The sequence below is a fragment of the Sander lucioperca genome, chromosome 22, assembly GCF_008315115.2.
Source record: "Sander lucioperca isolate FBNREF2018 chromosome 22, SLUC_FBN_1.2, whole genome shotgun sequence".
NCBI lineage: Eukaryota > Metazoa > Chordata > Actinopteri > Perciformes > Percidae > Sander > Sander lucioperca.
This window is the reverse complement of record NC_050194.1, coordinates 18,066,975-18,080,112: the sequence shown is the minus strand read 5'-3', so window position 1 is coordinate 18,080,112 and position 13,138 is coordinate 18,066,975. Positions and strand designations below refer to the sequence as shown.

Sequence of the window (13,138 nt, the reverse complement as noted above, 5' to 3'; positions counted from 1 at the left end):
TTGAATGTTTCAAATATTCATGATGGTTATGTAGTTATATTTTTGTCTACCTGCAGCCTCCACTTCATATAGGTGCTGTACAGTTTTTTGTGTACATAATTTACCATCCAATACATTTTTTGGAAAGTATTTCCCTTAGAATGAGTGAAAACTATGCAGCCTGTCAGCTTCCAGGAAGCAATAGCCTAATCGTGTGAATGGAAATAACCCAAGTCCTTCACTAATCCCTGCCTATCCTTTTTATCTCAGGATTCAGACAAGTCGGAGCAGTATGGAGCTGTGAGCCTGCAAACCACCACGATGCATCTGATGAGCTGTTAAACTCGAGCTGTAGCGCCAATTTTTTTAATTGTAGTTTAGCTGCATAGAGTTAGTAGCTTGCAGGAGAGAAAATGAGTCAACATTTTACTGCTGCTGTTTGTCTGGCTTTAGTTTGTCTTCCTTTGCTGAGCAGTTCATGTCCTGCACAATGCAGCTGCTTCTTTCACAAATTAAGCGATGGATCAAAAGCAAGGTAAATATGTCAATTTATTATATTAAAGGTTATTGTTTGAATTTAATTCTCAGTACATGTGTTTTTTTTCTTGCATGCAAAAGTGATTTTTACCGCAGCTTTCGTCTGTTCAGTCACTCTGTATAGTGGAGGATTAACTTGGAGTTGCCCTTTAATCTCCTTTGCTTGTTACTGAACAATAGGTTACTACGTTTTTTTCAAATAAATGCCTAACTGTATTATTTTTTATCTACAATGAAAGAAATTTTGTTTTTAAAGACCACTTCTACAAACCCCTACAGTTTGAAAGTAGATTTAATATTGTTCCTTTTAATTATCTATATTGTAAACTATCACATTTCTTGCAGGAGTGTACTCTGCAATGATCCGGAAATCACTGTGGTTCCTCCAAATTTCCCCATTGACACATCAAAGCTGCGCATCGAAAAGACAGCAATCACACGGATTTCAAGCGACAACTTCCACTACCTCAACAGCCTGGAATATCTATGGATGTCTTTCAATTCACTGAATACACTGAACGTTGACAGTTTCCGTGGTCTTTACAACCTGGATGAGCTCCGGCTGGATGGCAACTCCCTCACCTCCTTCCCCTGGGAGTCCCTGACTGATATGCCAAACCTGAGGCTTCTCGACTTACACAACAACAAGATCTCCACCATCCCTGCCGATGCCACCATGCACATAAAGAATCTCACCTATCTGGACTTATCCAGCAACACTCTGACAACCGTTCCTGCTGATGTTCTCACAATGTGGCTGAGTGTGAAACCATCCCAGGATTCCTCCAAACTAATTCTCGGTGAGGATCAAGCTTTGACATATAAGGATCCCGGAATGTATTCTTTTTAAGCTGCCTTGCATGACGACCACTTCTTTGACATCAGAAGCATTTTAAGCTGAGTTGGGGATTAGTCTAATTATATTCATTGTGTGCAATGTGTCACGTTCATTCTTGACACATTGCAACAAGTCATTCTATTTATTTTAACTCACACCCACACATACTTATGAAAATGTACTGGATGGTAGTGAAAGTAGTTCATAAAAGGATGCTGAGTTTTTTCTTTTCACTGTCACACTTGATTTCCTCTGCAGGTCTCCATGACAACCCATGGCTGTGTGACTGCCGGCTGTATGATCTGGTCCAATTTCAGAAATCCCCTTCCTCATCTGTTGCTCTCATCGACACCAGGCTGAGGTGTGCTGATCCAGAGAGCTTGTCAGGGGTTCTTTTCATTGAAGCGGAGCTGCAGAGGTGCCAGGGCCCTCGGGTGCACACGGCCGTGGCACGTGTACGAAGCTCACTGGGCAACAACGTCCTGCTACGTTGTGGCACAGTTGGAGTTCCCATCCCTGAGCTGTCCTGGAGCCGCGCCGATGGCAAGAAAATGAACGGCACCGGTAAGGTCTCCTGAAGTAATTCCAGATGTGCTTAAATTAGAACAGTATCTATTTCTGTCCAAGTCAAAGTATCAATGAGATTACAGTTATTCTTTTTTTGCTAATCTGTTTAACTAATCTGTGAGTGTCTGCTTTTTGTTTTTCAGTTCAGGAAGAGGTTTCAAAGGAGGGCATCATTTGGTCGATTCTGAGTGTGCCTGCAGTCGCCTACCGTGATTCTGGGAAATATGTGTGCAAAGCAACCAACTTTGTGGGCACCGCAGACGCTATTATCTCTTTGGTGATCACAGATTCCTTTCGGTCAGAGGAAGCAGGTGGGGGTGTCCCTAAGAAAACCAGAGGGAAGAAACCTGGTGGCATTGGAAGAGCGGCATACCAAGAGAAACTTATTGCCAGATATGTTCCTCCACCAACCACCACAGCTGCCCAGCCCATCATCGAACCTCTAAATGGCAAAGGCGCGACTGGGAAGTATGAGATCGAGAGCTACAGCATATCTGACGGTGCTTCCGAGGGACGAGGCAAGCCGCCAGACCCTCAGAAACCGGTGGAGGTGGATGCTCTGAGCAACTTAGCAGCCAATGCTTCATCCTTACAGCAAGCTCCGGAGAAAAGGGTAGTGCGTTCTGTGAAGGTAATTGGCGACACAGACCATACTGTCTCTCTGAACTGGAGAGCCCCTACAGCCACAAACACCACAGAATTCAGTGTCCTATATGCTATATTTGGTGAGAGAGACATGCGTCGGGTAAACGTAGGTGCCGGAAAGAACCGAATCACCATTGACGGCCTTGTGCCGAAGACAAAGTACATTGCTTGTGTTTGCGTCAAAGGCCTGATCCCGAAAAAGGAGCAGTGTGTAATCTTCTCAACAGATGAGGCGGCCAGTGCGAGTGGCACTCAGAAGCTCATCAATGTGGTGGTGATAACGGTGGCATGCGTGATTGCTGTCCCCCTCACACTGATTGTGTGCTGCGGGGCGCTAAAGAAGCGCTGCCAAAAGCTGCTAGGGCGGCAGTCCAAAGACTTGCAGGACTCGTACGTCACGTTTGAGACCTTGGGCCCCACGGCCAAAGCTAAAGGAATGGAGGGCGAGTATCTGACCAGGCTAAATCCTGATGAATCCAACAGGTTGCTCTCAGCAAGGTCCAGTGTTGACTCGGAGGCCACAGCCAGGACTGAGGGACCACCTAACGAGTACTTCTGCTAAAACCAAATGAATGCCTCAACCTCCAGAGGATGCACTTTGTTTTTCAATGGACTGTTTTGTGAATAGATAAAACCGCTGTGCTCAGAGACTCAAAAGACTGAGGACAGAGGACACTGATGGCTCAGTCATCATGGGAAGTATGAAGTTGTTTTACAGCCTTATGGGAATAAAAACCACCATTCATTTGGTGGCAGCAAAAAAGGGAAAACATACACAGTGACACAGTTTCAATATTTACATGTGGTGTACAGTATATGAGTAAAAAAAACTTTTTTAATTCATTATGCACTTTTAAAGGTGATGTTTTGCAGAGGGAAATGTTGCCCTAAACTGTCTAAAACCCAATCATTTTTATTTTTTCCGAACTGTTACCTTGCATTGTGTTAAAGTCCTTATTTAAAACATAAATTAGTTATAGAAATTATGAACCAGCAGTTATTAGTTTTGTATGTCAGTATGATGTTAATATGCCAGGTTTACTGTTGGGTCAGAAAACATAAAATACAGTACATTTTATAATGTGTAAATATTTGGGACCAGAAATATATGTGTATGCATGAATGTACTGTGTAACAATAAAACTTTTTTATAATGATATATGCTCTCAAGCTTTTTCTTACATATCAGAATATTGGTTTTTGAATAGATCAATAGTCATCTTGACTGAAGCAGAAAATGGCTTGTTATGTGCATTAAAAAGTAACAAGTAACAAAAGTAAACATATCGCTAATTTACTGAATAATTAGCACCTCTGTGCCAAAGCACAGCCTCACAGAGCAGCACACATCTTTCTTTAGTCTTGTTAGCACATACAGTGAAGCATCAATAAAACCTGCAGTTTTTTGATAAAGATTTAGGATTTAATGAATTCAACTCAAGAGCCTAAAATACATACAGATGTGTGGAATTCATCCTTAAATATGTAATTTAAAAAGAACACTGAATCAACTTCAGGGCAGTTTGTTTTGTCCCTTCAGGCAAAATAGTGTGTAGTAAGCCTATCTAGGTAGACGATAGTTACGTCATTAAAAAGTATTTGTTCGGGTGCTGGGATAGCTCAGTTGGTAGAGCGGGTGCCCATATATAGAGGTTTACTCCTCGACGCAGGGGGCCTGGGTTCCACTCTGACCTGCGGCCCTTTGCTGCATGTCATTCCCCCCTCTCTCTCCCCTTTCATTTCTTCAATTGTCCTGTCAATAAAGGCCTAAAAATGTCCAAAAAATAATCTTAAGTATTTGTTCAAGGCATTTGGAAAATGTCTCTGGATGAATTGTAGGCCTTCTGCCATGCAAGTAAACCAAGGAATTGTCAGTATATATCCTTAACATTAAACGTATGAAAGAAATGTATGATGAGATTGCTTGCATTACCAAACATTTGATCTATCTCTTTGCCTGTTAAACTAGCATGTTCACCAATAATAAAAAAAGGATATTAAAGCAAAAATACCTGTTAAAGATTGAACCTGAAAGGCTGTAGATGTTGTCTGTTTTCACACTTGCTTTATATGCTGATTTAACAACCTGAGAGACAACCAGTGTTCAGATTATTGAGGTCAGATTACAGTCCTCTCCAGACATCTGTCCCTCTGCAGCCCTCCCTCTGTGTGCTGCTAAGCCCAACGGGCTCCAGCCCACTTAACAGATGGCCATCCTGTCATGTCAATGGCTTTGGTGGGGAACAAATAAATTGAATTAGACTGACAAATCTTGATTGAACATTTGTGGTGAGTGTTGTTATGCTTTTGAGGAGTACTGACAATGTTTTCGAGACAAAGTGGACCTCCGCTATAAATACACCTTTCCTATGTGTCTCACATGTCACTTGGTGTCTTAAGTCTTACGTCAAGGAAGATTAAGGTAATAGGCTTTCTTCCATGCAGCCCATGTCCTGCCTCCGCAGGCCTATTCCACATGCTCCTCTAGGAATATGGACACCTTTTATGTCGCATTACATATCGCTTTGATATATTATCTCATCACCCCTGGGTCACCAACTTGTCTGACTAATTGCTCCTGCACAGATAACAACTTGGGAAGGTATGTAACCACTGAAAATATACAAACTCTTAAAAGTATGTGTTAGTCAAGACCCTGTTGTTTTACATGTAACCTGCTATACCAAAGTGTTCTAAAATCTACAAACACTATCCATACATTTTTCCAGTGGTGCATGTTCATGAGTAGCTATGAACATAAAATATACACTTCTCTTGTCTAAACATATCTCGTCTTACCCTTCTAGGTCTTTACTATGTATGGAAACCTCCATGGGACGAATCCCAGAGGATATCCCTCATGATTTCATTAAAATCCGAATTGAAAACTGCCACCTGACCGAGTTACCTCGAGGAGCTTTCTCTCAAATGAGTGCCTTGGAGTTTCTCTGGCTGAATTTTAATAAAATCACTTTGATGAGCATCAAAAGCTTAGATGGGCTGACTAACCTGACTGAGCTCCGGCTGCAAGGTAACAAGCTGACTTCAGTAACATGGACAGCGTTTCAGGACACACCGAAACTGAAGATTTTGGACCTAAAGCACAATCGACTGGACATCCTGCCCGAACACGCTTTGAGACACTTACCTGCACTGACCTACTTAGATTTATCCTTCAATCAGCTTAGTGTCATATCAAAAGATGTCTTCATTAATTGGCCTCTTTACCAAACAGCAGAGAAAGTGTGGGGGAAAGAAGGGCTGGTCTCCAATATGGTTCTGGCGCTGCATGACAACCCTTGGTTGTGCGATTGCCGCCTCAAAGGCTTTGTTGAATTCATCAGGGCGGTCAGCCCTCCCATCATTCTCATGAACTCTTATTTGATGTGCTCGGGCCCTGCCTCCAAAGCTGAAAAGTTTTTCCACGAGATCCAGTTAAAAACATGCATGAATCCGGTGGCCTCTGCCCCAGAGACTAACATCACTTTACCTCTCGGAGCAAATGCAACACTCACATGCTTAGTAAAGGCCAGGCCAGGTCCAACCATTCAGTGGATGTACAGTCTGAAGATTATAAGAGGATTTGCTGGTAAGATTTTTTGTATTACTACCATCCATTAAACTGTTGTGAACCTGCTCAGGGAGCACGTTGTGTGGTATATGTTGAACTTTCAGGCTGCATCTGCTTAATGAATACATACACGAACAATACCGTCTTTAGGGTATTAGGGTTACTATGTCTTTATCAGATGTAAACAAGCCTCTGATTGAAATTCTGTGACACTCTGTTATCTCTTTGCAGCTACAGAGACTCACATAGACGAGGAGACCGTCACCTCCCAGCTGGTGATCCCCACTCTTCACCTGGCAGACCGAGGACTCTACACCTGCATGGCCAACAACTTTATTGGCAACTCCTCTGTCAGCATCACGGTTAACATCAACTCCTCCGATTCCTCTGCTCCTCTCCCTCCACCTGTCCCCATGCTGTCATCCGATGAGAATGCCTACATTGACATCCGCATTGCCAAGCAGACAGTTTACGGTATCACCCTGGAGTGGTACACAGCAACGGACAACCCAGCAGAAACCTGGTTCACCATCCACTTTGGCAAATACGATTCACACAAAAAGGAGATGATCTACATTGGCCCCGGCATCAACAGCTACACTGTCAGTGACCTGCTTCCTGCCACCAAATATGAGGTGTGTGTGACCCTGAAGAACCATCCACCGAGAGAAGGCCAGTGCATCGTGTTTGTGACGGGAAGTGACATCAGTGAGCTGGAGCAAAGAGAGAGGCTCATCCACATTATCGTCATTGTTTGCGCCATGGTGTTGGCAGTGCCGGTCGGCATGTTTGCCTGCACCACAGAGGCCAGGTTCAGCTGCCTGGATCGCTGCGTGAAACTGTGGAAGAAGCGCAGGCTGCACGGAGAGGACCTGCAGGGGGCGGAGAGGCAGGGCACCTTCGACAGCCTGCAAGCGGCCAGCGATGAAGGCCTGTGCAGGGACTCGGAGGAAAAGCCGAAAAAGAGGCGGAAGTCTGAGGACAGGAGCAAAGGAGGAAGTGCAGCTCATCTGTACTAGCATCAAAGTCAATACATGTACATATATGTGTATTTGTAAATAATGTCAGTTTTGAGTGTAGCACCATTTCTGCTTCTTGTATATTATCTTGTTTAAAGGTATTTTCGGAAAATCTGATGACTCAAATGTAGTTGATAGAACATTTTTAAATTTGATTTACTCTTCAAATTGAGCAACTATATACATAATTTCTGGCCATCAGAGATGCAGCAAACATAATATTTTTTTATCCAGATGACCAGAATAGTCTTTTCACATTTTTAAAAGATCGCAGGGTATTTTTTTTCTTCCGGAAAGCTCCGTGACTCGAATGTAGCACTTGCACATTAGAGGCACAAATTGGTGCTATAAGTACTGTATATAGTCGCCCTGTAAATATAATTCTCAGGCTATTAGCTCAAAGCGGAGATGCCTTTATTACAGCTTTTCTCAATTGCTAAAACACTAAAACCCATTGGCTGAACAAAGTTCTCAGTTGCCTGAACTCATTTAGCTAATTGTGCAGTCTGTTGTCAATACCTTAAACCATTTCACATGGTAAAACACAATTTGCAGATCTCACTTAGACTTTTCAGCAAAACTCATCTCTCATTCTCAAAACACATTCTGCACTCTAATGCACATGTCATCCAAACTCGTAAACACAAGTGGCAACAATCAAATACAAATAGAGAACACATGTCATTGATTGAACACAACCACTCAAAATTGATTTCACTTGTTTCAAATGATGTGACACAACCAATATAAGCCAGTTCAGAGAGCAAACAGGTTGTTGAAGGTGGGAAAGTACTGACTGCTCAATAAAGTTTGACTGGTTGCAGGTTCATATCAACAAAGAACAAGAATTACAGTATCACAGAGACAAAGGACAAGTTTGTGAGATGCAGGGTACAGTACTGTAAAAATAGGGGTACAAGGAGGAGGAAGAACAAAAAAAATGCAAAGAGCAAAACAGAGTAGTAATTTCTGATCAATTTTGAGCTACTATGACAGAACATGTTTTCGACAATGATGGAAAAATATGAAATTTGTTTTGAGATTAAAAATGTACTTCTTCCTGAGAACTATATGTTTTGAACAATGTGTTGTCTATTTTTTGGTGTATTGTTTACTGATTGCTTGATAGTGTATATCATTTTGATCACTTTGTTTATGATTTGAGAGCAGTGTTTGATTTTGAACAGGTAAAACTGTTTTGAGGCGAGAGTTTCATTTTGCGAGAGGAGTCAGAGGTTTTGTAAATAGTGCTTGAAGATGAGGTTTTGTGTTTAATGTTTTCAGAAAATGGAGCAAGGTTTCAGAAATTGTGTTTTAGCAATTGAGAAAAACTGTATCTGTGTTAATATACATGTACAGAAAGAAGTTTGTGATGAAATGCATTTGATATTTCTTTAGTTTCAGTTTTTATCTTAAAGTTTTGATACTGCATGCAAAAAAATCCCAAATTTAAAAAATGTGAATAATTATTTTGTATATTTCTTAATTGTCAACTTCACCAAACTAAATTGTAATCGTGTGTGTTGGTTCATGGTTCAGGAGATTTCAATCCATTTTATGTTGAAAAAAATAAATATTTTTTTATTGGTTTTCTTTTCACAGACTGCAGATTTGCTGTCTTGTAATAAAATTATGTTTGATGTGGATTAAAGAAAAGTCAGAGACAAATGCTGAGACATACTCAGATTTTTTAGCACAATCACTCAGAGGATTTGTTACATAAGCAGTGTTTTCCCGTGCATTTATACATACACTCGTAAGCAGATTAAAGTGATTTTCTATCTGAATCCTAGTCAGCAGGACATGATATTTCCATTTAATGGCTTACTGTGTGTCTCTATGTACACTGTAGGGAAATAGAGGGTATTTTTACATTTTCAATTCACATTTTTCAGTCTAACTAAAAAAACCCAATTCCTTTTTATGTAGTTAAACGCAATTAAATAGATATATTGAGTATGATGAAAATTATTTTTAGTGTTAAATATTGTTGTTTAGTCAGTTCAAATCCACAGTGGAATCATTGCATCCGTTATGATTTATTTTTTAACAGATGAATTAAAAGGTGTCATTCATTGCTAAATATTATATATTAATATGTAAATAACTATAATTATGATGATGTAATATTTTGAGCAGTGGTGGAAGAAGTAAAAGTACCAAAACCACAATCTAAAAATAACTATTCAATTACAAGTAAAAGTTCTGCATTTAAGTAAAAGTAAAGAAGTTCTATCCACAAGATGTACTCAAAGTGTCAACAGTAAAATACTGATTCTGCAGAAAAATGGCCTTTGTAACTGATATATCATCATATATTAAATCATTAATACCAATGCATCAATGTGTAAGCATCATTTTATCGTTGTAGCTGCTCGAGGTGAAGCTTAACTATGTGTGTATACAGTTACTTTATACAGTTAGAGTTACTTTGGTACAGTGGTTCCAAACCTATGGGTCGGGCCCCTCCAAAGGGTCGCAAGATAAATCTGACAGGTCATGAGATGATTCACAGGGTAGAAAAGATGAAAAACAAAGATCTGATATACAAATCTGTATCAATTCTTCGAACCTTTCTCTAACCTTTGCTTTTTTTGTGAAACGTTGAATACTTTGGGCCTTGAATAAAACAATCTGCCCCAACTGCTTTATTGTAAATGGTTACAAGCCAAAGAAGTGGGGAACCACTGGTTTAATCTTAAATGATGCAATGTATTTTATGTCATCATATATGTTATGTAAAATCTGAAATCTGCAAAGTGACTAGTAGTTATAGAAATCAAATTAATGTAGTTGAGTATTTAATACAATATAGTAATACATTAAAGCATAAAGTAGCATAAACATATATTCAAGTGAAGCAAAAATATCTCAAAATTGCAAAAAGTCACAGTACAGTATGTTGAAAAAAGTCATATTGACTGTCATAAAAAGTCATAAAAAGTCATAGTATAGTATGTCAAAAAAATCATAGCAAAGTATGTTGTAAAAAGTCATTAAAAAGCCAAAGTATAGTGTGTCGAAAAAAGTCTTAAAGTCATAGTATGTCGAAAAAAGTCATAAAAAAGTCATAGTGTAATATATTGAAAAGAGTCAGTATAGACTGTTTAAAAAATGATATAAAAAGTCATAGTATAGTAAGTCAATAAACATCAAAAAAGGTCATAGTAGTGTGTCGAAAAAAGTCATAAAAAGTCATAGTGTAGTATGTTGTAAAAAGATTTTTTTCAAAGTCTGAGTATAGTACAGTATGTCGAAAAAAGTCCTAAAAAGTCATAGTATAGTATGTTGAAATAAAGTCATGAAAAAGTCATAGTATTGTATGTCGAAAAAAGTCTGAAAAAGTCATAGTATAGTATGTAGAAAAAAGTCATAGTACAGAATGTCGAAAAGAGTCAGAGTATAGAGACTGTTGAAAAAAATCATGAAAAGTAATAATATAGTATGGCGAGGAAAAAAAAAAGTAATTGTATGTCGTAAAAGTCATAAAAAAGTCATAGTATATTATGTCGAAAAACGTCATTGTAGAGTATGTCAAAAAATGAAAAAAAAAAGTCATAGTATAGTATGTCAAAATGGTATGGTATAGGATGCTGAAAAAAGTCATAAAAAGTCATAGTATAGTATGTTGTAAAAAGTCATAAAAACGTTCTAGTATAGTAAGTGATAAAAAGTCATAGTATAGTAAGTGATAAAAAGTCATAGTATTGTATGTCGAAAAAATCATAAAAAGTCATAGTATAGTATGTCAAAAAAGTCATGAAAAAGCCATAGTGTAGTATGTTGAAAAGAGTCATAGTATAGACTGTCGGAAAAAAAGCCATATAAATTCATAGTAAAGTATGTCAATAAAAATCATAAAAAGTCATAGTCTAGTATGTCGAAAAAAGTCATATTATAGTATATAAAAACAAATCTTAGTATAGTATGTCGGAAAAAAAAGTCATAAAAAAGTCATAGTATAGTAAGTTGAAAAAGTCATAGAATAGTATGGCAAAAAAGTAATATTATACTATGTCGAAAAAGTGTGTCAAAAAAAATTGTCAAAACGTCAAAGTATAGTATGTCGAAAAAAATCATAAAAAGTCAATGTGTAGTAAAAATCATAACATATTTTGAAAAGTGTTTAAAAAAATGTCATGGTATAGTACGTCAAAAAAAGTCATAGTATAGTATTTGGAAAAAAGTCATAGTATATAGTATGTCGAAAAAAATAATTGTATAGTATGTCGCACAAAATCATAAAAAGTCACATTATAGTATGTTGAAAAAAAATCATGGTATAGTATGTCGTGAAAAGTCATAAAATAGTCATAGTATAGTATGTCGAAAAGAGTCATAGTATAGACTTTCGAAAAAAGCCATAAAACATTAAAGTATGTTGATAAAAATCATAAAAAGTCATAGTATAGTATGTCGAAAAGAGTCGTAGTATAGACGGTTGAAAAAAGACATAAAAAGTTATTGTAAAGTATGTCGATAAAAATCATAAAAAGTCACAGTGTAGTATGTCGAAAAAAAGTCATAGTATAGTATGTCAAAAAATACATTAGAAACAGTGCATCCAGTAGCTCAATGGGTAGGGTGTGTACCATCAAGGCGCAATTCTAATCACAGCTGCCATGGTTCGATTCCAACCTCTGATACCCTGTTCAATATTTTTCTGTTTTTGTCCAAATAAAATGCCTATAGAATACCATTTTGAAATATTTCATAGTACAGTATGTAGACAAAAGTCATAAAAAAGTCATAGTATGCTATGTTGAAAAAGATTTAAAAAAGTCGGAGTAAAGTATGTTGAAAAATGTCTTTGCAACAGGGCACCCCAGTAGCTCAATGGGTAGGGTGTGTACCATTAAGGCTCAATTGTAATCACAGCTCCCATGATTCGTTTCCAACCCCGGATACCCTGCTGAATGTTTTCTGTTTCTGTCCAAAAAGAATGCCTTTTTGAAAAATGTCACAGTACAGTATGTTGAAAAAAGTCATAAAAAAGTCACAGTATAGAATGTAAAAGAAGTCATAGTATAGTATGTCGAAAAAGATTTTTTTTTAAAGTCACATATAGTATGTCGAAAAAAGTCAGAAAAAATTCATATTATAATATGTTGAAAAAAGTAATAGTATGTCGAAAAAAGATTTTAAAAAGTCATAGTAAAGTATGTTGAAAAATGTCTCAGCAACAGGGTATACCAGTAGCTCAACGGGTAGGGTGTGTACCATTAAGACTCAATTACAATCTCAGCTCCCTTGGTTTGATTCCAACCCTGGACACCTTGCTGAATGTCCTTCTGTTTCTATCCAAATAAAATTTATAAAGAATACCTTTTTTGAAAAATGTCATAGTATGGTATGTTGAAAAAAGTTATAAAAACGATAAAGTATAGTATGTCGAAAAAAGTCATAGTATACTATGTCGAAAAAGATGTTCAAGTCATAGTATAGTATGTCGGAAAAAAGTCATAATATAGTATGTCGGAAAAAAAAATCATAGTATAGTATCTCGGAAAAAGTCATAAAAAAGTTACATTTGACTTTAATAATAAATAGCTATTGATTGTAATCAAACTCCCAAACTCAGACTCCCCAACTGGTCATTGAACACACTGAGCTGAAAAAAAAAAAAAACATTATAGTATAGAATGCCATAAAAAGACACAAGAAAGTCATAATTTACTATGTCATAAAAAGTCATAGTATTATATAGTATGTCATAAAAAGTCATAGCAGTATAGTAGTATTCCATACAAAGTAATAAAAGTCATATCTGACTTCAATAAAATTTAGCTCTTGATGGAAATCAAACTCCCAACCTAATACTTTCTAACCAGTATACAGTATAGTATGCTATTTTAAAATCATAGTAATAGTAATCAAAAAAAGTGATACAAAGTCATAGATTGTCATTAAAAAAATGCCATAAAAAAGTAATAGCATATTATGTCATGTCATAGAAAGTCATAATATAGTATGCCAAATAAA

The 13,138-nt window shown here is 37.5% G+C and overlaps 2 protein-coding genes across 2 annotated transcripts; both read left to right on the top strand.

Moving 5' to 3' along the window:
* The first annotated feature begins 238 nt into the window (after positions 1-238).
* lrit1b (leucine-rich repeat, immunoglobulin-like and transmembrane domains 1b) lies at positions 239-3,723 on the top strand. Its single transcript, XM_031315619.2, has 4 exons — positions 239-514; positions 862-1,316; positions 1,613-1,918; positions 2,065-3,723. Exons 1-4 carry the CDS (start codon positions 393-395, stop codon positions 3,126-3,128), a joined length of 1,947 nt encoding a protein of 648 aa, XP_031171479.1. The 5' UTR covers positions 239-392; the 3' UTR covers positions 3,129-3,723.
* A 1,062-nt stretch (positions 3,724-4,785) lies between these two features.
* On the top strand, positions 4,786-7,280 carry LOC116061427 (leucine-rich repeat, immunoglobulin-like domain and transmembrane domain-containing protein 2). The gene is made up of 3 exons (XM_031315621.2): positions 4,786-5,168; positions 5,374-6,155; positions 6,369-7,280. The coding sequence occupies exons 1-3, from the start codon at positions 5,059-5,061 to the stop codon at positions 7,154-7,156; spliced, it is 1,680 nt and encodes a 559-aa protein (XP_031171481.1). The 5' UTR covers positions 4,786-5,058; the 3' UTR covers positions 7,157-7,280.
* Positions 7,281-13,138: the final 5,858 nt, after the last annotated feature.

Coding starts and splice junctions, on each gene's coding strand:
- LOC116061427 (XM_031315621.2), top strand. CDS start 5,059: ATGGACACCTTTTATGTCGCATTACATATCGCTTTGATATATTATCTC. Junction 5,169..5,373: donor ACAGATAACAACTTGGGAAG/GTATGTAACCAC, acceptor TTACCCTTCTAG/GTCTTTACTATGTATGGAAA. Junction 6,156..6,368: donor GATTATAAGAGGATTTGCTG/GTAAGATTTTTT, acceptor ATCTCTTTGCAG/CTACAGAGACTCACATAGAC.
- lrit1b (XM_031315619.2), top strand. CDS start 393: ATGAGTCAACATTTTACTGCTGCTGTTTGTCTGGCTTTAGTTTGTCTT. Junction 515..861: donor AGCGATGGATCAAAAGCAAG/GTAAATATGTCA, acceptor CATTTCTTGCAG/GAGTGTACTCTGCAATGATC. Junction 1,919..2,064: donor CAAGAAAATGAACGGCACCG/GTAAGGTCTCCT, acceptor TTTGTTTTTCAG/TTCAGGAAGAGGTTTCAAAG.